At 33.1% G+C, this 26,253-nt stretch overlaps 1 protein-coding gene across 1 annotated transcript; it reads right to left on the bottom strand.

Moving 5' to 3' along the window:
- Window positions 1-3,810: 3,810 nt before the first annotated feature.
- LOC115987139 lies at window positions 3,811-21,327 on the bottom strand. The gene is made up of 13 exons (XM_031110612.1): window positions 20,954-21,327; window positions 18,127-18,243; window positions 17,425-17,489; window positions 15,529-15,634; window positions 14,793-14,864; window positions 13,068-13,127; window positions 12,837-12,966; window positions 12,568-12,761; window positions 12,231-12,415; window positions 11,390-11,517; window positions 7,993-8,279; window positions 6,221-6,464; window positions 3,811-4,869 (listed from the first exon to the last, which is right to left on the bottom strand). The coding sequence occupies exons 1-13, from the start codon at window positions 21,218-21,220 to the stop codon at window positions 4,172-4,174; spliced, it is 2,553 nt and encodes an 850-aa protein (XP_030966472.1). The 5' UTR covers window positions 21,221-21,327; the 3' UTR covers window positions 3,811-4,171.
- Window positions 21,328-26,253: the final 4,926 nt, after the last annotated feature.

The following is a 26,253-nucleotide window of genomic DNA, read 5'->3' as shown; positions in this document are numbered from 1 at the left end:
TAAAAAATAAATAAATAAATAGATAATCCAAATTTAAACGAAAATTTAACATGAATTACTTAGTGCTTGGATATCTGTATATGTGTATTCATAATATGAGCTATTAATTTTTTTTTTTTTTTACACAAATAACATATTTGATACCAATAAACATAACAAATATTCAATTTCTAGCTTTTTCTCAAAAAAAAAAAAAAAAGATTTCTAGCTCAAAAATATATAGCGTGGATATCCAAGCCCACATCCTAGACAATATGAAATTAAATAATTTTTTTTATATATATCATATTTTGTTTAATGACTAAAAAATTAATTCACAGATTTTTTAGGTTAATCTTTCTTCAGGATTTTAAATTTGTACACTTCCTTGTCTTGGTGTCAATGGAACTATAGATTCTAGTTAGCTCAATTAAAAAAAAAAAAAAAAAATTGTCATCAAACACAAGATTTGGATTCAAATCATCAAAACAGAATATAATTAGTATCTTAGTTTGATAATAAAAAACAATTATGATAGAACGATCATCATACATTCAAATCCCCCCCCCCCCTTCACCACACACACACACACACACACACACACACATATATATATATATATATATATATTTAACTCAATAAAACTTCACGTGTGAGGTTTAGCTCCTTGAGAATATTATAGAAACTTGTTCAAGAATAAACAGCCCTGAACTCGCTACCTAACATAGCAATAATAATAAGCCACTATATAGTGCACAAGTATCTTAGATTATAACTTATAAGCATACTCATAATTTTCGCTATCTCACAAGGTCCATACTCATTACTCACCAAGTCCTCTCCTTGGTCAGATTTTGCACAAAGTCAATCCTACCAACTTTTTAATTTCTAGTCAAGTTACAGCAGCCAAGCCACCAATATTGGTTATGAGCTTTGTTTAATGCGTATTGACTATGGCTCCCCAATAATACTACATCATTTAATTTTAGTTAATAATGCATTTAATCTTACTTGAAGGGGAAAAATAATAATTTACTTAAAATATGTTTGTAAGGTGTGAAGCAAGTAGCAACACAAAACAAGTAATTTATCTCCACACATAATACCTCTTTAAAAAAATCCAGCAAATAATATTGGGGCCAAATTTAGATTTCAAATCCCCTGAAATGCAAAAATAAGTTTTCCAAGGAAAAAGAAAAGTAAATTAACATCTGGAATATTTGTTTAAACCATTCAATATAAAATAAGAAATCATAATTAGGAGACATAATTGATTCCAAGAGGTTTGGCCAATGGAAAGGAAATACAGAATTTTCTCTCGACAGTGGAGTTTGCTGACTTTGCTCATTCAAAATTGTGTGCTACCTAATGAAGCAACCTCAAGGCTCAAGCTAAATAAATGAAACAAGTTTTAAATACTTCCAAAGCAACGAGTACAGCATCCTTCATAAATCAACCAAGAAGCTAAATTATTGAAACCCAACTAAATGAAAAGACAATGCTGAAAGCTTATTGTTATAAATAAATAAAAGACACCCCTTCCCCCCCCCCCAAAAGCTAAAAGTTGCTCAAAATTCCAATAACTCAGAGAGGCAACAAAAGTCCCAACAGATATAGCAAGTCATTCGTTACATTTCACAATCAATTAGCGTTGTTTTTTACTCCAATCTGGGTATGAAATGGGATTTCCTTCAAATATAACAATACAACAATTAAATATTATAAACAATTTAAATCTTAAACATAAAAATAGAAATTCAATGACACAATACCAAAAGACATAATAAATTTAAAGTTTGAAAGACTAAAGAACATATACGTGTCATATAAAAAAAATTAAAAAAATATATGTATTTTTCTAATTTTTATATATAAACAAGACAAGATCATCTAATACTCACCCTATCCCAAACCCCTTACATACATGGGTAGGATTTAATCCTGTCTTCGCCCCATTTGCAATGCGGGGCATGTAAAATCCGCCTCATTCTAGGTGGGGTAGGGCGGATTCAAATTGCAATCCATACCAACCCACATGACTTGAATTAGGCTGACTTGAAAGGTGTTTGTTAATCTGAGGTTGGTTTTAAGGTTTTTTTTTTTTTTTAATTATTAGTGGGTTGAATGTCGAGTATGAATGTTTAATTATTTAACAATATAATTCTAATATTCCTCTTCAAGTGTGGACCCAGACTTTCGCTTAAAAAGTATGACCCAACATGTGAGATTTTTAACTTTTTTAAAAGGGAGGTTAAGTGGAGGCAAAGATCAAATTCTGGACATTCTATTTTGATACCATGATAAATTATCGATTATCTTAGAAGTTTAAACTATTAGGAAATGTCGAATTTAATTATTAAGCCATATATTTCTAACGCATACATTTCCTCACTCAAAAACACCTTTCATCAACAAAAACAATTCACCAAAATCATCTCATTCAACTAACAAAGCTAAAGACCTGGTAATCTAACAACATTTCTGTCATCTACTTAACATTTAGAGACAAAACACCACAACCACGACACAATGCTCCACAGAAGTCATAAGGAGAGTTGATGATGAGTTAACCATATGAGTGGAGAATATAGTTGTCCCTTACAGCATCAAATTATGGTGCTGATCAACACTTATTCAAGGAGCCGTGCATGCAAGTAATCGTTTTAGTGAGTTTAATTCCTTCCTCTCCTTTTTACTTTGCATTATATTGGTTAATTTAGAGTTTGTCATCATTGGTTATGTTTGTCAAAAAATAAAAATGCATTGCCTTTGTTTTAATTGTATTATAGATTGAAGATTTTTTTTCTAATTGATAAAACATGTGATAGTTGTAGTACAATTTTAGTGGTATATATGCATTTGTCAACTCATTCTTTGCATGGTGATTTGCACCTTTGCATCACGTATCATAATATTTTCAATCAATATGCAGCACATGGAAATGATAGTCTAGGCTATGGAAAACTACAATAGTATAATGCTTTTTTTTTTCTTTTTTTTTTTTTTAACTCAAAGGTAGAAAACATAACCACTGCAATGCAATTATATAGAGCATAATTCTATGAATTTTTTTATGCGAATAATTTTATGATGTGTTATTTTATGTGAATAATTTCATTTTCCCATACATATTTATTATATATAAAAAAAATGTTTCACATACATAATGTTTAAAATTCTAGCATGTAGTAATTTTATTTTCAAAATATAACATAATGAGAAAAACAAAATTTTAAATTTGATTTTCATTTTTAAGCATTATTCACACGACATGTAGATTAGATTAATGCATCTTTCTCACATGAAATTCACCAATTATTCATATAAAATAATAGTCTTTGTTAAAAAATTGGCATATAAAATAAATTGAATAACCTACTCATTTTTTTAAGAAAAAATAATGTAGCATAATGGATTTTAGTAGATTTCTCTTGATGTTTATGTCAATTTTAATTGTTGTAATGGATGATAACGTGAACTACATTAATTTTCCTTCATTTTTTTAATTTATTTGTGCGTTTTAATTAGTTGTAGTTTATACATAATCTTTGAATGTATTATGTTAGGACCAGGAAAAATAGGTGTTTGACACCTTCACCCTCGGTAACTTAATCTTTGAATGTAATGTAGGGACGTAGATTTAATAATTATCCATTTATGGCAGATATTATTAAGTATGAATTGAATAGCAAAAATAATAGAAAACGAGCTTTCTTGCTAATACAAATGATTCAGGACATACAATGTGCCAGGTGCTACCTTTGAGTGAGGAATTTATTAGATAGACGGCCACAAACAAGAAATAAATAAATAATTCATAAAAATCTAGAATAAATTACATAGAACTTGCTTTTGGTTGTAAAGTAATTAAATTATATAAATGTTAAAAATGTGTTTTTTTCTAACCTGAATTATATAGACTAATGAATTACATAAAATGACAATTTAGGAATTTTTTTTTTTTTTGGGTATAAACTATTGGCATACTCAGTGAGTCTTTAAACCCACAAAGTCACCTTCCACTTAGTCTTACAAGAGAAGGGAATTACAAAAGAAGGGAATGACATTTGAGCTGAGGCTAATTAGCTACAATCTAGTATCTAGGTTCTTGAAACTTCTGCTGAATACAAATACACTAATCTTTTACTCATCCCTTTTAATATTCCTAAAATAAATCAACAAAGGCCCCAGCTTATTCATCGTCAGACTCTGAATTTCCCCAAAGAATTTCAGGACCATCAAAATCTAACCCATCTCCTGTAATTTTCTCAGAAATTGCTATTGCAGCATCAGTATTCACAAATCCATCGCCTTTAGCTACCAAGACATCCTGGCCTGATGTAAATACATTACCTGCATGATCTGATGCAACCTCTGTGCCCAAAGCACCAACTGTGGTGCCTCTGGCTGAAACGGGTTCCTGAACTTGTGCTGCGGATTCATGAGATTGGTCAGTCTCAACCATAATCTCATCCTCATTGCCTTCCATCCTCACATTTACATTAGTAGCATCTGGCTCCAGCCCCTTTTCCTCTGGAACTTTTGTACCAGATAAACCCTCCACATTAAGGTTTTCCTCACCTCCAAACATAGGCTCTTCAGTATACATTATATCCGCAGTTTCTTTGCCATTCTCCAGCCAGCTTTCATACAGGTCATCATGATCCAAGTCTGAAATATTGTCCCTTATACCCTGTATGCCACTTGTAAATGGTCCACCATGGTTCAGACCACCAGAATACATACTTCCAGAAAATTTAACTTGTTCAGAGTAGCAACTAGTTGGGGAGAAATCGGTAAGTGGAAGGGCTCTGGGATGTATAAGCACCTCCAAGGCTAAAAGAGCATGAGCACAGAATTCAGCAAGTTTTGTTCCAGTTTCTTGCTTGCCTGCAATCCATTTTCATGTGGTTAAAAGAAATTGGTGAAAAGAACTAGATGAAACATATTACATAGCACATTGAAGGGACCAAAGCAGCCCACATTACTTCAAATGCACACATCATCACTATGCTAAAGCTATTTTACTCATAATAAAAGTGCCTCGTCAAATTATGCTTTCTCCCTAGCCATTAAGAGGAATTAAAGTTTGATAAGGATTAAGTTTTTCTATTTTTTTGGTGTGTGTATGAGAGAGAGTTCAGGCTCGGTTCTGCATCTCCTTTTACCACTCTGCTCCATATAGATCCAGTAGTAAATTTATATACTTCCAAAATCTTTCACTGCATTATTTTATAAATACCACAGACAATTTCATAGGAGGCTGTGTCCGGCTTATGATTGACATACCATTTCTGAGATAGGTAAGCTCTGAATCCTGTCACATCTCTAAAATTAAACAGATTTTTTAGCAGAAAATTTTACTTTGATCAGGACAATTGTAAATTTACAGTAGACTCACCATGAGACAATTCCTGTTACAGCCTATAGGATATACATTTTACTTAGGAGGGTGAAGAATTTAAGGTTTGATAAACTTGGTCACTTTTTATGCCTAGAAGAAGATAAAGGAAGGGAACCTGGAAGACATAATTAGCTCAATGAATTACGAAATTTTGGACGAAGACTTTATTGTTGTTATTTTTAAAAACATGAGTGCCCATATGAAAAAATACATTAAGTACTTTTCCTTGACTTTTATCTCTCACACTCTTTAATTGTTGTGGCAAGTTTTCTGCATTTTGCTGGAAGGCAGGCATAATGCCCCTCTATGAGAAATTAAGAATCCATTTTGCTCCCCCTGCAAATGTCTCCATAGCACAAGACTAAGCATTTATATAAATCCTCATTTTTTAAATTATCTATGTGGTCATCTAGGCTCTTTACTTTAATGCACTAATTTATAAAATGTCTTTCCCACTACTTCAATTTAGTCATCTTTATTTTCTCCTTTTTTTTTTCTTCTTTTTTTGATTGGTATATATGTATGCACCTGGCAAGTTTTGAACACACAACCTCCTCCACGTTGTTTTTAAAATGGAAAGAGATGCCGTTTAAGCTAGAATTCATTCGCCCAGTCGTCTTTAATATTATTCACAATTATCAAATATCCTTGTTAAGGAAAGCATGGTTGAGCTAATTGTCACATAAACATGTTCTCTGATTGTCGATTCAAAGCATTGCAAGTATTATCAACTCACACATTTGTCTGCAAATGTCAGTACATACCGCTGCTATTATTATTAATGTGATGATATCAATGATGAGGAAAAGGACAATGCCCATTGCTGAAGAGACTTACCTCTACGAAAAAGTTCAAGACCCTGGCTTAAATACGGGGGGCGGACACGAACTGAGGAAAGAAGAGATGACAAAAGTGCACGCAATGCTGCAAGCTGAAAATCTACCCATATTCCAGTAGGTTCATTCTGCTGGAAAATGTTCTTCTCCTCACTGGCCCATCCCCATTTCAAAGAATTTGTTGCTGTTTTTATCAAAAGCAGATCAACATCTGATCGCCAAGATTCAGATCTCAAAGAACCACCCTGGGAAAATTACAAAACATTTAGCACAAAATATTATTCATTCCAGGTGAAAATCAAGAATTACTAACAGCAAGTTGCTCATGTAAGGATTTAAATATTTTCTTCATATGTAGATTAAGAACACAAATGACCTTGCTAGAATGCAAATTTCTTATATTAGAGTATAGAGGGAAATAATTTAGACCAGTTGCACTACGCAATCCGGCTAAAAAGACTGAAGGCATACTAGCAATGCAACAATGGCAATGACTGCTAACATTAGTACTTTTTTCTTTCATAAGCAATACTCCTATCCCAATTTAAATGTCTTGTTTTCCTTTTAGACGTCCCTAAACTATTGAAAACATTACACTTTCTGTTCTTAAAACATTAAAATGATCTTTTTTCATCCCTAAACTATTGAAAAAAGCTACTTTAGTGTACATTTTCAATAGTTTAGGGACGCAAAACAAGCTTCATGTGAACTTTAGGGAGGAAAAAAAATATTTTTGATAAGAAATATAAGTTTAAATTTCTAGCTGCCAGAGATTATTAGCAGGATTACAATTAGCTTCAATGTAATTGCTAAAAGGTGTAATTTCAAAGTGCAGACTGATGTACTGATTGAAGCTTTCCCAGTTACTAGAACCTCCATCAAATTTAAAATATGAAATAGAACAACCTATTTGGGCAAGAGGAATGTCTTGGACTGGCACATTATAGAAGAGACCCATGTGAGTCAATATGGTTAATAGTACAACATATGGCAAATGTACAAGCAGGACTCAACAGAATTCATGTGCTCAAAGAACCATGAAACATCAGTTTTGAAGACTTATTTGACATTTTCCAAATGCATTTTCACCTGCTAAAGCATTAAAGCAAACTACAAGAACCAAGACACCATAATAACTTTAGTATTTGACAAGATATCTAGGGAGTCATCAGTTGTTGGGTCATTCTCTCTGTCCCTTGTAAATAAGTTAATAGGACAGCATTTTCAATGATCAGCCTCAGGCACTGGATAAAATGAACTTCTTGAGGTGTAAGTAAAGATTCTACCTCTAAATATTATTAAATAATAATAATCATTCTTTCTACAATGTCAGTCAGCCCTATATCCAGGAATTGACATGAATTAGTATAGGTACTTATGTTTACATCTACCAGAATATGCATAAATACATGTTTGAAAGCCAATGAGGGAATGCCTACATAATATGGTGGTTGAGATCTCCATATAGTTTTCTAAGTCCTAAAAGATTACATACCACCAGCTTCAGAAAAATAAATAGTGACATTAGCAGGGAAATTATGGAAATCTTAAAAAAAAAACAAATCCAAATAGGACAATTGAAACTTTTACACTAGCAGCCTACTTGATACGGCTTCAGTAGGGTGACAACAAATGCAAGAACAATAACACAAAATGATTAATGGAAAAACCTGCCAGTTGTAACTATTGATTGTTAGGATGTCTGAGGATAACTTAATTCTAATTTATTTAGTTACCCTGATACGACATTCTTCATACACACAAAACACATACCACAGTGAGAAGTGCTTCTAATGCCTCAAGTGCAGCTATCTTCACAGAAATTGGAGATATTGCATGGACCTTAGGGGCTGCAACTGGCAAACCACTATGGTCATGCTGTTCCTCAGGATATCCAGTTGAAGTACCATGTTTCCTTTTTCTATGGCATGGCTGCAGCAATGCTTCAGAAGAGGCCTTCAGGTTAGTACTAGCAGATGCTCCAACACTCTCATTAGTAATGAGATTCAAATCAACAAATGCATTGTTGATAACTTCCTGTGCAAGACATACAGCCATCCCTGATCATGATATGATGATGAATTAGTAAAACTGCAAAATGTGAAACCATGAAAACTACAACAACATAAGAAAATACTAGAAAATCCATGCTGCACATATGCAATGCACACAAAAGCGTGCAAGAAATTAATTTTAAGATAAAAAGTAAATGAGGATAGAAGCAGGGTGATGCCAATCACTCGATAGTTAAAAGCTAATACACACCCCCAGATGAACTATATGACAAAAGGGATACATGTACTTTTGAGGGACCTCTCCTATTGAACAAATTATGTCCGATGTAATGCTAGGAAAATGCTTTGGCACACAGCCAGTGTACTTAAGTTATTCTTCTATGTTTATTAACTCAATAAAAATTATATTTACTTATTCAAAAGAGAAAATAGAAAAATGCAAACCTGTAACATACTCTAGCTATGATACCCAAGATTGTGTGGATTTTATTACATTGCATTGTATGGGCGTGTGTTGAATCCCACATTGGGTTTTTAATTGGTTTATCTGGATATATAAACAATTATGAGAAGCACTAATTGTGAATAGTCCTTTTATGGTATAAAGGATATGCAAGTAGCGCTTTTCTATGATAATGGCAAACGGTATTAAAGTGAAACTAGTAATGGCTTTAGGGCACTGCAACACAACCCAAGTCCAAATAGAGACATCAAGGATTTAAGTGGGGAAGATTATGATACCGCAAATTGTGTGAATTGTATAATAACTCTTCATGTTTAACTATAAAGTTTATCCTCAAAATATTGATTGTGACTATATTTCCATGTTTTGACATATTTGTCATATTAATCAGATGTAGGAAATATATTCTCAACATCTTTATTTATATCTTTTATAGTAAAAGAGATAACAAACAATTTAATGCACTAGTAAGAAAGAGCAAGTTGATTCAAGTTGAGGGAGTAGAAAAAGGTAAAGGAAGACCAAAAATAACGTTAGTAGAAGTAGTTAAAAAGAATGCATTGGTTTGGCAAACATGGCTCGGATATTTGGAACATGGTGTTGGCTTGTTTGATGTGTCTTGGCTTGTTTGATGTGGCTTGGTTTGTTTGGAATTAGCGGAATAGACTTACTTTTGAAGATATGGAGAGCTCCACGGATCAATTAAATTTGTTTGATTGGTCCCGGATTTTGGGTTTTACACAATGTTTTTCTATTTTAGAGTTTCTAGTTTCTCTTGGATTTTCCTTTTGAGACTTTTGTACTTTTTTGACACTTAGTGTTCATCATCGTGAACATAAAGTATATTTGATTTTAATAAAATTGCATTCTTACTTATCAAAAAATAAAAATAAAAAAAGGACGTAATAGAGACTATGATTAATATGATTTTAGATATAATAAAATGGAGAAAAAGAGTACATGTGACTAACCCTAACTAATCTATTGAAGATTCATAGCTAACTCAAAAAAATTTGGAACTAAGACTTTGTTGTTGTTGTATGATAAAAGAGATCATCTACAGTAAACAAAAACAACAATAAAGCCATGATGTAGAAAGACTGAACCTAAAAGACACAACCATACTAAGTTAACAATTGTCCAAAGCAACAGTAAACAATACGCACAATAGCACATAAAGACCCAAACAAAAATTTCACCCTTAACACCATGACAAAATAACTGCTGACAGACAGAAAAATAGGCTAGTTACCTCATCAAAGACCCCCTCCAAATTTAATAACCAACACAACCATGTCATAAAAGTGGCCAGGTCATTGAGGAAAACAAAAAAAAAATATTCCTTGCATCTTTGAGCTACTAATTCCACCCTTTCAAACATATTGACAAATTCAACAGTGAAATGTCAAAGTAAAGCTAAATCCTTACACTTATTTAACTTCCTCAAATCTACAACAAAACAAGTCAATAGTGCTGGATAAGAAGAATAATTAGTGCTTTAAAAGTAGAATAATTTCAGGCTTGCTGGTGTTGCTTAGCTGCTATCTACCAAATACTTACTATGAAAATAAAAATGCTAAAATGCAAAACTGACCCTCTAAGTTTCTTTGATTTCATTTTAGTTCTCTAACTTTGCTTTTGTTCATTTCAATCCTCTAAGTTTCAAATTTATTCAATTAAGGTTTTTCCATCAACTTTTGTTAAAAAATTAAAAAAAAAAAATGGAAAAAAATTTTCAATCATTAATTGAATTTTTTTAATTTAAAAATTAACCACAACATATAGAAAAAGTTGATAGAAAAGCCCTAATTAAATAAACTTGAAAGTTAGAGGACTGAAATGAATGAAATCAAAGTTAGAGGACTAAAATGAAATATGAAGAAACTTAAGAGGGTCAATTTTGCATTTTAGCCAAATAAAAAAGTTTCTGGTTTTTAATAGTTTGAAGGTTTCATTACAAGCTTTAGGGAAGTATGGTATTCAGCTTGATGGTCCCATGGCCTCTAAAATTTTGCAGACAAAGGGAGGTACGCCATTTGTTGAGTCTACTTTGCTTCTCGTTTCCCTGAGGACTGGCTGTGTATTGTTTCATGGCTGTGTATATTAGTTTTTTTGGGAGACTTAAGGTTCACTCGTAGGGCCATCATGGGCTAATTTATTTTTCTCCAAGAATTATATAGGGATATTTTGCAAGGGTGTATAAATTATAAAATACATTTGTAAAAGCAAAAAATAAAATAAAATGTTCAGAGGCCACCCGGTATGTCAAATCATCTATATCCCATAACACTCAAGAATAATATTATAATATTAACTATCTGACCAATTTTAAAGTTTGGAACAACTTTGACAATTGAATTTAAGAATTTACATATGTATTTATAAGCTTTTCAGAAAATATACTGTATTGTCATAATGCAGTTTTACAACAACAACGCACTCCTTGAAAATGAAGTTAATGGATTTGTTAGGATTTTCCATTTACTAGGACAAATAAAAGTCAAAGGATTTAATTTTAGCTGCACAGAATTTCTAATCTATAGAACTAGTTGAATATTAAGTTTCAAGTACTAGCACTTCTTTGGCAACAACAAAGCACTGATGCTCTGTACATGAATATTAGCACTTGGCAACTTTGCAGTATTACAAACAAAAATGTGATTCAAAGATTCTTTAAGGAATTACTACATACCAATACCCATGGATATCAGCAATATCCTTGTGATTGAGTAGAGCTTTATCCTCAATTCTGGCAATGCACATCGCTTGAAATATGCTGTTATCAGACGCACAATAGAAGCAGCATATGGTAATAGTTGACTGCAAATGAACATAATGACATGGGCAGAAAGTGAGTTTCAACATTAAAAAGACATTGAGAAACAGTAAAGGTAAGAAAAACAACTGGGAACATATATTGAAGGTGACAGAACAAGAATTCAAAAGCCCCTAAAACCTTCCCTGGTTTATATAGGTTAGGATTGTTTTAAAGCTGGCAGAAACTTTCCAATGTATCATTAGAAACTTTTCAAGCAACAATCATATTAAGAAGTGAAGCAGAACAGGGTTCAAAAATAAGTAATAGAAAGAAAAAACAGACCAAAAACCCAAGGCTTCACCAACCAAGGGTGCTTGGAAAGTTTTTGACGAGTCCCTAAGGGTATTTGGAATTACCAACAAGCTGTAAGGAAACATCTCTAATCAGAAATTTTATTCAAATGCACTTCTCAAACTATTGTTGGAGCCTTATTTAAATACAATGATGGAACTGTGTAGAGACCCAGGGGAGGAGGGGGATTAAATCATGTTTGATCTTCCCTAAAAGAATTCTAATTGAATTAGTTAAGTTTTTTCTACACATTCTCTAATTTGACTTTTTATCATTAGCACTTATTAATTAAATATGTTTCATATATATATATATATATATATAAATTCGAACGTTCCCATGCATTACATGTGTTAGCAACTAGTTTACAAATTAATAATCAATACATATATACATACTATATAGGAAAAGAATTGTGACTTACCTGCGCGTACCCTTTATGATTGCAATGAGGAGTTCCAAACTATGTAAGTGCAGAACTGGAAGTTCTGAACATATGAGCTCTTGCTGCATAGAAGTCATGAAGGCTGATAAAGCGTGTGGCACCGATCCATCCACCATCAATACTCTCTCAACAAGGACTAATAATGATCGTACAGGAACATTTACCTACTAACCAGAACATTCGACATATCTTAAAATTTTCACATCCATAAACATTTTAAGTATGGTAGGTAGATTTACATTCCTTTTTTGCTAAGTAAACAAAGTAGATCTACATTCCTGTTTTTCAGTAAAGTTTCTTAAGGAGTTAACTCTACCTGCACAGGGTATGAACTTGTAAGCATTGTACAACAGCAGAGCATCAGCATAGAGACACTGGACATCAGTGATTGCTCAGACTTCCTTGTTGAATTGTCTGAGGCTTCTCCTGACAATATCTGAGCTCCCAAGGGTGGGGGGAGATCTTTTCCTGGTGGAACCAATAATCTAACAGCTTCCTTACATTTACCTTCTGCAAGATGTGTAAGATGTCACTTTCAAGTCCCAAAACTAGTTCCAGAATAACCAAGATTGAATTCAAATGTACCTTCTTCTAGACCTTGGAAGGCATCATTCAGGTGCGCATTTAATAATAATAAAATCTTCTGTATCATTAAGGACCAGCTATCCTCATCTCCTCTTGATTTTGGCAGTAATGCTAGGCAATGAGCAAGCTTCTGAATTTTGAAGACCAAACAGAAATACCTCAGAACAAGTTCACATACATCTTAGTCATATGCCAGAAACAGCTCATACTAAGCAAAAAGAAAAATGTTACCTTCAGCATATCAACACCGCATTTTCCTGACAAAAGTTTTGAAGCAATAGCAACTTCAGCCTGCAAAGAGTAATGAGTACCCATCATTATTGAGTTTACAACCATCTAATATTTTGTAGTAAATGCTTCTAATATGAGGTGCTCCTGCTATAACTATTGTTTTTAAGATTCTGTAACACTAAGTGTAACAGAGAAGAAATAAGACATCAGTAACAGCCACTACAAAGAGTGAAACTATGACGGAGCACTTGACTCATGGTGGATATTTATAATGAAGTGGGACTTACGTGAAATCACTAAGGCATAGGGTCAAATTTTGTATCGTGCTTGATCTTGATTAAGTTGTGTTCATGGTGTGTATCAAATCATATCTTAATAGTTGATTTTTTGGACCGTATGGATGTCCGTTTGTAAATTCTTCAAGGAAGTTCACCATTACAAGCTCTCCTTTCTTCCAATAAAATATCTTACTTATAAAAAGGAGAAAAACAATGTTTTAAATCATATCTTACAAAAATATACTGAATATCTTTATAAAAAGTGTAATTATACAAATAACTTACTGATAAAGTTACCAATTGTCCCAAAAGCTAAAGCTGCTAAGAAATGGTGAATTTATTATTAGAATTTAGTTCCGTTGTGCTTGATGTGATGTATTTGGAGGGAACGCAATCAGCGGACTTTTGACGACTTAGATAGATCCGATGACCAGCTGCTTGCTCTTTTCACTGGTTCAATTTTTTATTGATCTAAGGCTTGGCAACTCTTATCTAGTGATTCTCTCTCTCTATTCCTTAGCTCTCTTTTTCTTTGTAATTAGATTTTCCTTTCTGTTTCTGCTTTTCTTTATTCTTTGTAATTTCTATTTTGCTTTGTGCTACTTTGCATAAAGCAGCTTTTTGAATATACATCTTTCTTACTTATCAAAAAAATAAATTCATTTAATCATAATTCTAACGCTTCCCCTCACTTGTGGGTCTAAACTCCCCCTTAGTAAGTGGGGCTTAACATGTGGGATTTTTAACATTTTAAATGAGAGGTAGAATAGAGACAAGAATTAAACTTAGGATCTCTTGTTCTGATACGATGATAAAATACCGATTCTCTCAAAAATTTAAACTATTAGGATATGGTAACTTTAATCATTTAATCATAATTCTAATAATTACATATAGCATTAACCCGGAAGTAGAAAATTTATGACTACTAATGTAATCACTTGAATGGAACTTAAGCATCAAATGGAAATTCCTCCATAAAAACATTGAAAATTAGATTATCTTTTGTGAAAAGTTGAGGTTTACTATTTAAATAGCATATATTTCCAATTTGACATTTGATTTCATTATAAAGTGCACATAAAGCTTTATTATGGCTTGGCCCTTCTATGGAATATATCGGTGCACAGACCCCTTTCTTCTATATTTTCAAACAAAAGGAATTAGTATATAATCTATTCAAAGCTTCTACAGTAAGAGATTTATGCATAATTACTTTCGCATCCGAGGAGTAGCAAATGATCTACCACCACATGCAGATATGAACCCTGCTCTTATTTCATTCAAAAGATGATGTAGTACAATAGAATGTGGTGCCAATAGTTCAATTTATGCATCTCATTTTATGTATATATGGAAAATATATATCGACATTCACAAAATATTTGGCCTGTACAACACTGACATTGATAGTTGAAGGTCTTGCAACAAAGGATAAGAAACTTACACTGTCATAATGACGATGCACAGAGGATGGAAAATAAGTTATAATAGTGCATAACATTTGAATTGCTCCTTCCTGCATGCACCAAGATGGAGATGATACATAAAACTTGAAGACTGAAAATATGCCACTTGATGTGTGAATCAATTAGAGCAATAATGATAAACAAAGATGATATCTTTATGCAATATGATAAAATAAGATTGTGGAAAATAATTTAGTCACACGCACAGATAAACATTAATGGGCCATAAAGTAGAAAATACATCTCTGACCCCAACAGTTTTCAAGAAAGAGGGTTATGCTGTTAAGTTTCCTTTACCTGTGTGCGTGTGTGTGCAAGAGAGAGAGAGAGAGAGAGAGAGAGAGAGAATGGATTATGATAACTGAGAAAACACAAACTTGATAAAATACTTCAAGACTAAAATAGCCTCTTCAAGACTAAAATATCCTCTTTATCTAATAATTCAACAATTCTATCATCTCGATTTTAGATTCCAGCCCCAAATGTAACCCAAAAAAAAGGGAGGAAAAAAAAAAAAAAAAAACCCCTTTAAAGGTAGTGTTCAATGGAGATTGAAAGAGTGTGATTCAGTTTTTAAGTGAAAACTTTTACATTGATTAATTTAAAAAATGTGAAATAATAAATATTAATGGATTTCCTCCAGCAAACCTTGAGGACTGAAGCAGTATTGTAAAACAAATTAATTAATTTAGAAGTTCTAACTATACTACTTACCCATACAGCCTCTGAACTATCATCATTTAATAACTTCAAAACTGGTTGTATAAGTTTCCCAGCATGGGAAGTCCCATCCTTCTTTATATTTGGAAAACCGCCCAACCTAATCCAGGAAAGCAAAAAGCTTCACAAGTTATGAACTCATAATAACACTAACACATATAGGCTACGAGTATTATAGACAGACATTAAGAATTATATGTTGCTAATCAGAATATATGATTTCATAGCATAAAAGTAGATAAAGCAAGGTTCAATATAGAAGTCATGCATCAGTGATATAAAAGCAGTCTTCGAAAATCATAGGTAGCTACCAGCTGTTTTAATAAAGAAATATCTACCCCAATTAGAATTGAGACAACTAATAACCAGAGTGAGGAATCCCATAAGCCATCACCTTCCATTTGAAATTTAGACAAAACAGGGTATCACACACAATCCAAATGCATCTGGTCAATGAAATTAACTCGATCCACATTATGAGAAATTTTGCTACTATCTAATTGGCTCCTTAGAAGACAACAATAAAAATTATGTACTTTAAGAAAGCTTATTGTACCGTGAACATGCACACAAATGCACCTAAAAAAATTATTATCAGCCTTTATTATTTGAAAGTGCCTTTTATCACAATCCAGGCACACTGTTGAAGCTTCATTTCTGGCCAAAAGTACGCCCATGCTATATCAAATGAAAATTTTTTTTTGGAGATGTCACGTCCTCTTCATGAGCTCCCAAAGTTACCAAGTCCCGAATCAAAGAATGGTAGCTCTGAATTGTATCTAGAAAGAGCAGAAATTAAACCATACACCCGGTCACGAGCTATTCATGAGCCCCCAAGGTACCAACTCTATCATCAAACAATGGTAGCTCTAGATAGCACCAAGAGAGAGTGTTGGTAACTTGGGTTCCACCACAGAGCACACATGCACTCTTGCACACACAACCCATCATGCGGTACGGCTCATGGTGTGTGTGGTGCCACCAATGAGTAGGACATTGCTCAAATACCATTTGAAACACCCCGGGTCCTTCAAGCCCAAAACGGTAGCCCAATATTCTTGACAACCCTGAACCACTTACAAGGTTCCAAACTCCTTCCCAAGCCTTTATTTCATACTCCCATTTCTATTTTTCTCAAAGCAATGCAATTTAAGCTTAATTATAATATTTTCCAAGGAGTACACATCTCACCTCAAGGAAACACCCCAGGTCCTTCAAGCCCAAAATGCTAACCCAATATTCTTGACAACCCCAAACCACTTAGAAGGTTCCAAACTCCTTCCCAAGCCTTTATTTCACACTCCCATTTATATTTTCTCAAAGCAATGCAACCTAAGCTGAATTCTAATATTTTAACCCCAAGAAGTACGCAACTCACCTCAAGGCAGCTGAACAGAAATCTGCATCCACCTTTTCTGTCCCATTCTTTTCACAAGTCACCCAAAAAATCAACCGCAACCTATTACCTTCTAAACTTACATTACACTCATTAGCCTTCCCTAGTTCATGCATAATTTGGGAACTAGGCATTAGTTACAAAGAATTACAAAACAATATCTAATATTAACTTTAGGCCCCAATTAGAATGTGTGTGTTTGTGTGTGTACACATATACACCCGTCAAGGTGCAGCCTAGTCGTTGGAGGCTTGGGACAAGCTATAAACTCAGACATCCTAGGTTCAATCCCCACTAGGAGTACACCTGGATTACCTGATACACAGTTCTAGTGGGTGGGGCCATGTATCCGTGGTTTACTCCCCAAGGGTGGGTCCAAAGGGCCTTGCCTTGGTGAGGTTCCACATCATCCAAAAGAAATAGTGTGTATATAATGCTAAGAAAGGATACCTAACCTTGTACTTATAAAAAAAAAAAAAAAAAGGATATCTAACCTTGTAAACAGATCTGATACTGAAGCACAAGAAGCCACCTTTACAAAATGAGAATCTCCTGGTGACTGAGTAGAACAAAAGATATGGCAGCCATTTCAATAGAGATTTATAAGGAATTTAAAATTTAACTTTTGGCACTGAAATAAAGACAATATTTTGGCACATTAAGAGGCAAGTCACAATCTTTAACTGCAAGAAGTTTCTCAGCGTATTAGTGATCTATAAAAGAATAGTGATTTAAGACACTTGTCCTAGAAATTTATTAAAGAAGTGTAGACTGATTAAGATGGCTTAATTAGATATGATGTGCAAAATTCAGTAACCAGAATGGTTCCTATAATAACCCACAAAGGAGAATGGACATTCATTTTCATAATTACTATCTAATATAGCATGGTGTACAATCGATTGTATCAAAAATCCAAGTCTAAGATGCAAGCACATTATCAGAGTCTAGCCTTAAAATCATCAGCCTTAGAGAAGCTGACTGGCAAGTAAGGTAGAAATATGTCATAATAAGTTCTGGCTTAAGCTGAATGTAAGTGCCCCATACATTGCTTCATATTTAATAAATATACCATAATATTATAATAATGAAGAGTTCTATAGACTTTTTAATAGTTAATAAGCATAAATTCTTAGATGGACATAAATGATTTTAATATGACTATTACAATGCATGATAGAACTAGACTTATATACCTGAATATAAGGTAGAAGCTTGTGGAACCAAAGAGTGTATGATGCCAAGAAACGATGAGAGCTACATTCTTGACAAGTCATTCCCAGCAAGCAGATTCCTGCCCAACATTTATCTGGCTAGAACATCATACAAAAAAATAAGCAAACATTTGAGGAAGATCTACAATCTAGTAAAATGAAAAATATGTAATTTCTCTTTAGCAATTCTCGCACATTTTAGAATGTCAAAAGATCCCTTGAACAGTTAAAATCATTATTAATTCGCAAGCTGTTTGAGTGATCTCGGGTTTGGGGCTTTACTCATTGTACCTCTGTTCTAGAGTTTCATGACTCTCTTAGCTTTGCTGTGTATTTTTCTTGACCCATTGTGTTCATCATTGTGAACATAAAGTTTTTGTTTTTTCTTCAATAAAGCAACTATACTTATCAAAATAATAATCTCTCTTTATTTTCCCCCTCACAAGGTAAATATTAAGTATTAACTAATAGTTAAGTTAGACAATATTTTCTGCATTGCTCCCTCCAATGACATCAATCCTATGTCCTCCATTCACCAAAAAAAACCTAGCCATATTAACATTGAAAAAAGATTCCACCATAGGTGAATCCTAATACATCCATCACGTTTACTGCAGAACAATTTCATCAAAATAAGCCATGCAATTCACATCTTTCATACATTTCTTCTACCCCGGAAATTCTCAAAATGTGTCATAGCCCAAATAGTCATCAAATACAATTGATTTTTCATAAATTTGATCTCTTACGTGATACCCATCAGATAAGTACTCCCAATTCAATACTTCAAGCACAAATGGCTGACATGTGATAGGATTGACTCCTACAGGACCTAACCCATCTACCCTGTTCAAAATATATTGGGTTTATATTATTTTAGTGTAAATCCCATCTAAATCTAACCCTAGACCTGTAGCATCAATATTTACCCCACTAGGGTTCACTATATCATGTACTTCATCACATAATAAAGATGTAACTGTCAAGGGATTTACACTCTGGACGTAGGCTATCAAGGCCATCCCACATAACCCTCATGTCTCTTGTCATGCTTCCACGTCTCTTTCTCTATTTCCTTCAATTAATTTCAACATGTTATCAAAGCAAAATCCGATCTTGGCTCAATGACAAGTTTTGTCTTTTTCTTCCATCAATACTCCATTAGATCAGCCTTTCGATCACGCTCACTACAGTATTTCTCCATTTCATTTCAAATTTCAACATGGTATCCGAGCTACCCAAATCATTCAAGATCTTCACAAGCTTATTTCAAACTCAAGGCAGTAATCATCAAGCCTTTACCTTGAGTTTGAGGGGGAGTGTTAAAGATATATTGGGTTTATCTTATTTTAGTGTAAAGCCCATCTACACCTAACCTGAGACCTGTAGCATATATATATATATATATATATATAAATACATATTAATAGAATTTTATTGAAAATGAGAAGTGTTCACGATGATGAACATACAGCATCTTATAAAAATACAATAAACTCAAACAGAAAATCTAAGGAAAAGTTGGAAATCAGAAATTGAAGTACAATTAGTAAAACCCCATGTCCAAGACAAATCAAGCAAGGTACGAAGCAGCAACTTCAATTGAACAATAGATCTTTCAATCTCCTCAAATGTGCGACTGTTTCACTCCTTCCACCCTAACCAAATCAATCAATATATACCCTACTAGGGCTCTCTCTATCATGTACCTCATCACATAATAAAGATGCGGCCATCAAGGCTTTACACCATGGACGTAGGCTGTCAAGGCTAAACCACGTAACCCTTGTGTCTTCTCTCTCTTTGTCTCGTCTCACTTCCACATCTCTTTCTATATTTCCTTTAATTAGTTTCAACCCACCCAAATGCACTTGGATGTGCCACAGAAATTATGTCCCTCTGATGTGTTTCCTGCGCCATCCAAAGGCTCACCAGAACAAAGCCATGAAATTAAATCAAAGCCCTAACCACCATCAATGCTAAAGTTCAGACCTATCAGCTCCAAAAATCAACGAAATGCTCTTTCAGAGCCTCCATTACTTTTATGCCCCATTCACCAAGACAATTCACAAGCAAAATTACTGCATATACTTCAAATAATTGCACCTAACTTGGTTCAAGTAAAAAACAAACATAATATAACCAATTCAACTGAGCCCAGTACAAGTACAAAGCTTGCACTAGTGAAGTCATTTGTTATGATCCTAGGGTCCCACCATCTATATATAAGCTCTTAGGCACTCTCCCCTTGCAAGCCGATTTTCAAGGGTGAGTTTTACCTATGGGTTTGTATCACCATTATCTCTAAGATCACATAAAGAAAATTTTCACTCTTGTGACTTGTCCAAACTTTTGCCACAACTTTGATGTAATTGACTATGAGCGGTGGAGAAAAAGGGGTGGATTCATGTGAAAGTGTTTGTCTATCAACCACTTCAGCAAGTTGTGGGCCTTGTGGCAAATGTTGTGGACCTAAAACAACTTATATATATGGGGCAAAACTTATGTATAGTTCCCTAGGTGTTATAGTTTATGTTTCCCAGCTAAATTCAAACACATGATTGCATTAACAAATGAAGTGTAGAATTGTAGATATGTATAAGAATTTAATTGGGAACCGAATGTATTGCCCCTAAGAAAGTGTACTATATTGTACCCATATATACATGTAACCTCTAAAACCTCAGCCACTGAGCCCACCCGCCATAACCAGTTGCGCTAAGCAATATATACATATATCACATTTTAATTTTTTATCAAAAAAAAAAATCCACATATAAATAGAATAATTTATTATATTGATGAGTACCATATTGCTAGAGACGAGCAAGAGCACGCGCTCGACCCAGGAATCGACGGCGGATTTCCAGTTATCGACAAGCTTTTGGTCCGTGGATTTGCTGAAGGACTCTGATAAGAGGCCGTGGGTTTTGATCAACGAAACGACGGTGGAGAGCTCCGCCGGGTTCTCGAATGGGTGCTTATCGTCGGGGACGCGCTCTTTGATGAGCGTGCGAAGGAGGCGGGGCTTCATATCCACGTCGTACATGTTCTTGAAGTAGTTGAAGGCCGCCATTGGTATCGAATCGAAGCTCTGAGATTTCACAGACAGAGAGAGAAGGGTTTAAAGGGTTTTGTCGTTAAACCCTAAATTTGGTAGCCGTTATTGAATTACAAGTGCTGTAGGATGGGCAAAAGGGCATACGGTGTCGTTTTATTCTATGAGTATAGGGTTTCAATTTCTTTTTCTTTTTTTTTCCCTCAAGGATAACTTATATATCAAAAAATCAAAAAAATTTCTTGTATTTTTATATAATATTAAATAATAACTTAAAATTTTCTTGTATTTATCACTTCAAAAATGTTAATACATAACAACTAAAATCAAACTAAAAACGAGCAGAATTTGAAGAAAAATATTAAAAATTATGCTAATAAGAGTGTAAATTCTATTAAAAAAAATAAACTAAGAGTATAAGTGTTAAAAAAAAATTACTAAGAAAAATTAATAAAAAGTATCAATAAACTCACTTAAATTATAATATAAAAAATTGTTATTAAAAAAATGAGGCCTAAGTAAATAGTTAATGTCCATTACCCACCTAACATGTTTAGTATTTATTATGGGCAAGGCCCAACTAATGAATTTACATAATTATGCATTCATATTGATAATTACAAGCACTTGAAATCTCTAAAAACTTGAAATTATTTTTGTACAAGTTTTTTTTAGATTGGGAGTGATTCTTGAAGTTTTGATGTATTTTGTAGTCATTTTTGAGGTTTCAAGAGATTTTGTCTCTATTCCAATTGTTCTAGGAGGATTTTTGTTATTTTGGTAGTATTATAGGCATTTCCGATCCAATGAAAAATTGCAATGACATCTTCTAAGGTTTTATGTTATTACACTTACCTCCCAATCTTGTTTGGAATAAGACCCCAACTTTCCTAAAATGCAAACTATTTACATTGACTTTTCTCGGATAATTGAAAAAAGGGCTTCTAAAAATAAAAACATTAATAAATCTAGAATTCCTATTCAAGAGGGTGTAGAGGACAATTTAAGTGGAGGGCAGATAGGAAATTCAAGATTTTTTTTAAAACCTTTTTTTATTCATCAAGTGAAGGGCAATGTAAATAGTTTGCATTTTAAGGGAGGTGAATATCTCATTTCAAACTAGAGGGGAGGTAAGTGTAATAACGAAGAATCTCAGGGAAGGTCAATTCAATCAACCCATATTTCAACCATATAGGAGGTTCTAAAGGTATTTGATCTCTTTTTTTTTTCTTTTTCTTTTTTTCATTTTGTAGGTTTAGAAGTATTTTATTCATTTGGTGGTTTTAAGGGTTTTTAGTTATTTTGTAGATTTTATAGATTTTTTTTAATGAATTTTCAAGATATTTTGAGAATTTTAGAGGTTTTAGGGGTATTTTTATCATTTTAGAGTTTTTGAAGTTATTTTATTTTGATAATTTTGAAGGCTTTAGTAGAATTCTGGAAATTTTGGCGGTATTTATATTATTTTTTAAGTGTTATGGGATATATTTTTCATTTGATAGGTTTTATGGGTATTTTGGTATTCTTGGATGTTACGATTTACGAGAGTATTTTTTTAATTTGGATGCTTTAGGGGTATTACGATCAACCCCAATAAAAATGTTTTTCTTTATGGAAAATTATATTTATTTGATAAAACTAATTATGTTACAGACCTTTTTAAATATGCACTACTGTCAGTTTCTTTAAGACCTTCTCCCCTCTCTCCATGTGTGTGTATTAAAAATACTTAGTATTCTAAAAATAAAAATAAAAACTAATTATATTACATTAAAGGTATCATCAGATCAATTAGTAAAGAAATTAGAATTGGAAGTGGCAAAATTGAATATGACCCGCAAACCTGACATGACATGAAATTAGCAGGTTATGAGTTGAAACTTTATGGGTCATGTCATATTCAGGTTGACACAGCTAACCCATTTAATAAACGAGTTGGGATAGTGTTCAACACATAGAACCCGTTTGACCTGTATGACCCGTTTAATTAAATAACATTTTACTAATATACCCTTCAAACTCTAGGTATTTAAACTTTTTTTTTTTTTTTGAGAGGAAACGATAATAGGCTTTATTACTGTAAATCACTTTGTACAATGGGGAAAAGAAAATATGGGCATTCGTCTAACCAAACAATGGCCTCCTCTTCCTCTTTTACATCACTAATTGGAGCCAATGCAGCATGATTACATTGTAAAGGAATACTAAAAAAAGAAATAATAACAAAACTTTCTCTAATACAAGAAATATCTTCAGGGGTCCATGCAACCTCCAATGAGCAAATCCTGTCAGAATTTAACAATTCCACTAGTTCAGCAAAATTGCATTCCACCTCTACTTTAGAAAAACTGATGCTTTGACAGAAAAGCAACGCTTTCCTCATTACAAAAGCTGCTGTACAAAGTTGAGTCATCTTCTTGTCCACACGGTCACATAAAGCAGCTAGCACTTCACCCCTTTTGTTTCGGATAATCAAGCCAAAACCCACTGATGCAGACTTCTTGGATTGGGAAATAGCCACATTTACCTTGTGAATTGAGTCTGACCGAGGAAGCTTCCAAGTAGCTGCTGACTTACCTCCTACTTGCATATTTCTCTCTTGCACTTCCATAAACTCCACTCTGTACAAGTCTGCCCGAGACCAAAGATCTTTATGGGAAGGTGCATAGTTGTTAAAGACCAGTTTATTTCTGTATTTCCATATCATCCAGCAAGCTGAAATCCCTCAAGTGTGAAGATTGCAGCCAAACGGCTTGGGCAAAAGAGCACTCCAGGAACTTCTATACCATGCTGAACATTTAACTTCCTCTTCAATCTTTGAAAGCCATCCCTGTCTAGCTTAGTCTCAGAAAAAAAAAAAAAAAAAAAAAGAGAAATTTGGGATCTTTTTCGCTTAAATTTGGTATTTAAACTTATTAGTTGTTGTGCTTTATTATTATTTTTTTTGACATATTGTGATTGATTATTTGTGATATTAGGATATACTTTAGTTTTGAATGATAATTTATGATGCAATTACTCGTTAGTTCTGAATTTTATATTTAAAATATTTATTTTTTTGTTTTTTCATAATTCTTTTTTCATTTTGATAAAATATAATAAACAGGTTGACATGACTAACCTGTTTAATAAATGAGCCGTGTTAGGATTGAGAAATCTTAACCCGTTTAATAAACATGTCAGGTTAATGTTGACTTATATAGTCAGATACTCATGAGTTGACACGATACGAACCCGACACGTGAATAAGAATTGCCACCCCTTGGAACTACAAGAGGACTATACACACTCAAGGGAATAGGAAGTGTTCAAAGGGCCCTTAATAGCAACCAAAAACAAAAATCCTATTTACTAAGATTAACAGAGAAAAAAAAATTACATTACCTTAAAGGTCTCACGAGTAAAAATATTACATTGCATTAAAGGTGTCATTGGTCCAGTTAATAAAGTTTCTTAATTGATTAAGATTAAGGTTCAAGTGATAATGTGGGTTCCAATTAGCTCAATTGATAAAGTTTCTGATAGTTGAATAAAAGATTTGATGTTCAATCTCTGCCTACACCAAAAACCGATTAGTGTCTTGGTTTGATGATAAAAAACTATTATCAGGAATGATGTCATAGGTTAAAACTCTCTTTCTCCAAAAAAAAAAAAAAAAAAGTTCAAGTGATAATGTCATAGTTTGAACCTTACCTAGCTCCCCCTTCCCCATTATCTATCTTTAAAAAATAAATAAATAAATAAAAGAACGAATTGGAATCAAATTTCCCTTTTACTTAGATTGAGAAGGAAGAAGATTGCCACCCACGTTATGCACTCCAATCATAATAGATCAAACACAACAACAGAAGATTGCATTACATTGTTACAGTGGGATCCACTTTAGAAAAGTTGATTAGGAACCTTGTTATGGACGGCAAACCTTGATAGGACTTAAACTTATGATACATGTTTTATGATTATTGTTATTTATTATTAGGTTAAGAGATCAATTGGCTTTTAGTATAAACATGATTTAAATTTAAATTTTTATTCAACAATAAAAAAAATAAATAAAAAATAAAAAAAACCTTACCAATTGAGCTAAGTAGAACTTACTGCTTCTTAAGAATAGAGATGCACTCAATTGAAGAAAAAAATTTGGGGCCCATTTCAGAGACATTCAAATTAAATTACATGGAAGTGTAGTAAAATTTTAATGAGTAGCGGGTGGAACACTTATACTTTAATCAATAGAAATGAAACACCAAATTTATCCTTATTTTGTGAAAAAAAAAAAAAAAAAAAAAAAAAAAAAGAAAAGAAAAGAAAAGAAAAGAAGAAGAAGAAGAAAAGAGGTGAATGGTAAAAACTAAACTATTTTTTTTTTAATAAACTCCCAAACTTATTAAGAAAATAGACAATTTTCATTCCATTATTTTATGAATTATCCATTCCATTCCATTCTTTGGTAGGCTCACATTCGGTAATCCTCCTATGCACACCTCCAAGCAAGAGTTCATTTAGTAAAATTAATTTCCATCATTAATTTCAAAACTATTCCGTAAAGTAAATGTATATTTGGGATCTGCTTATTTTGCTAAAACTGAAAACTTTTTACTGAAAGTACTATAGATAAAAGTAAAAGTTAGCAAAAATAATACAGTAGGACCCATGAATAATACCAAAAAGTGCAATAAGGTATATGAATAGTAATAAAAATAAGCTGGTTTTTTAATTTGAAGCCAAACGCACACCAAAGGGTGTGTTTGGGATCCATTTATTTTGCTGAAATTAAAAACTTTTTATTGAAAGTACTGTAGATAAATGTATAAGTTAGCTGAAATAATACAGTAAGATTCATGAACAGTACCAAAAAGTGCAGTGAGATCCATGAATAATAGCAAAAATAAACTGAATAGTAAAATAAACTAACTTTTTAATTTTTGCCAAACTAACCCCAATAGTTCTTTTTTTTACCATATTTGAGCATTTTTACCATTTAGTATAGGTAGCACCATTGTCGATGAATGGGGGAATAAATTTCCATGGTCATAATGCCTAGGTATGGT

Source organism: Quercus lobata, chromosome 4 (assembly GCF_001633185.2).
Source record: "Quercus lobata isolate SW786 chromosome 4, ValleyOak3.0 Primary Assembly, whole genome shotgun sequence".
Lineage (NCBI taxonomy): Eukaryota > Viridiplantae > Streptophyta > Magnoliopsida > Fagales > Fagaceae > Quercus > Quercus lobata.
Note: the sequence above shows the minus strand (reverse complement) of the source record. Positions and strands in the feature narration are given on the sequence as shown.

What these genes read in the sequence shown, in the direction of transcription:
- LOC115987139 (XM_031110612.1), bottom strand. Translation starts at nt 21,220, where the DNA reads ATGGCGGCCTTCAACTACTTCAAGAACATGTACGACGTGGATATGAAG. An exon ending in AGCTTCTACCTTATATTCAG is followed by an intron (nt 17,490 to 18,126) that starts GTATATAAGTCT and finishes TGTTCTACTCAG; the next exon opens with TCACCAGGAGATTCTCATTT. An exon ending in TCTTGAACTTTTTCGTAGAG is followed by an intron (nt 4,870 to 6,220) that starts GTAAGTCTCTTC and finishes AATGGATTGCAG; the next exon opens with GCAAGCAAGAAACTGGAACA.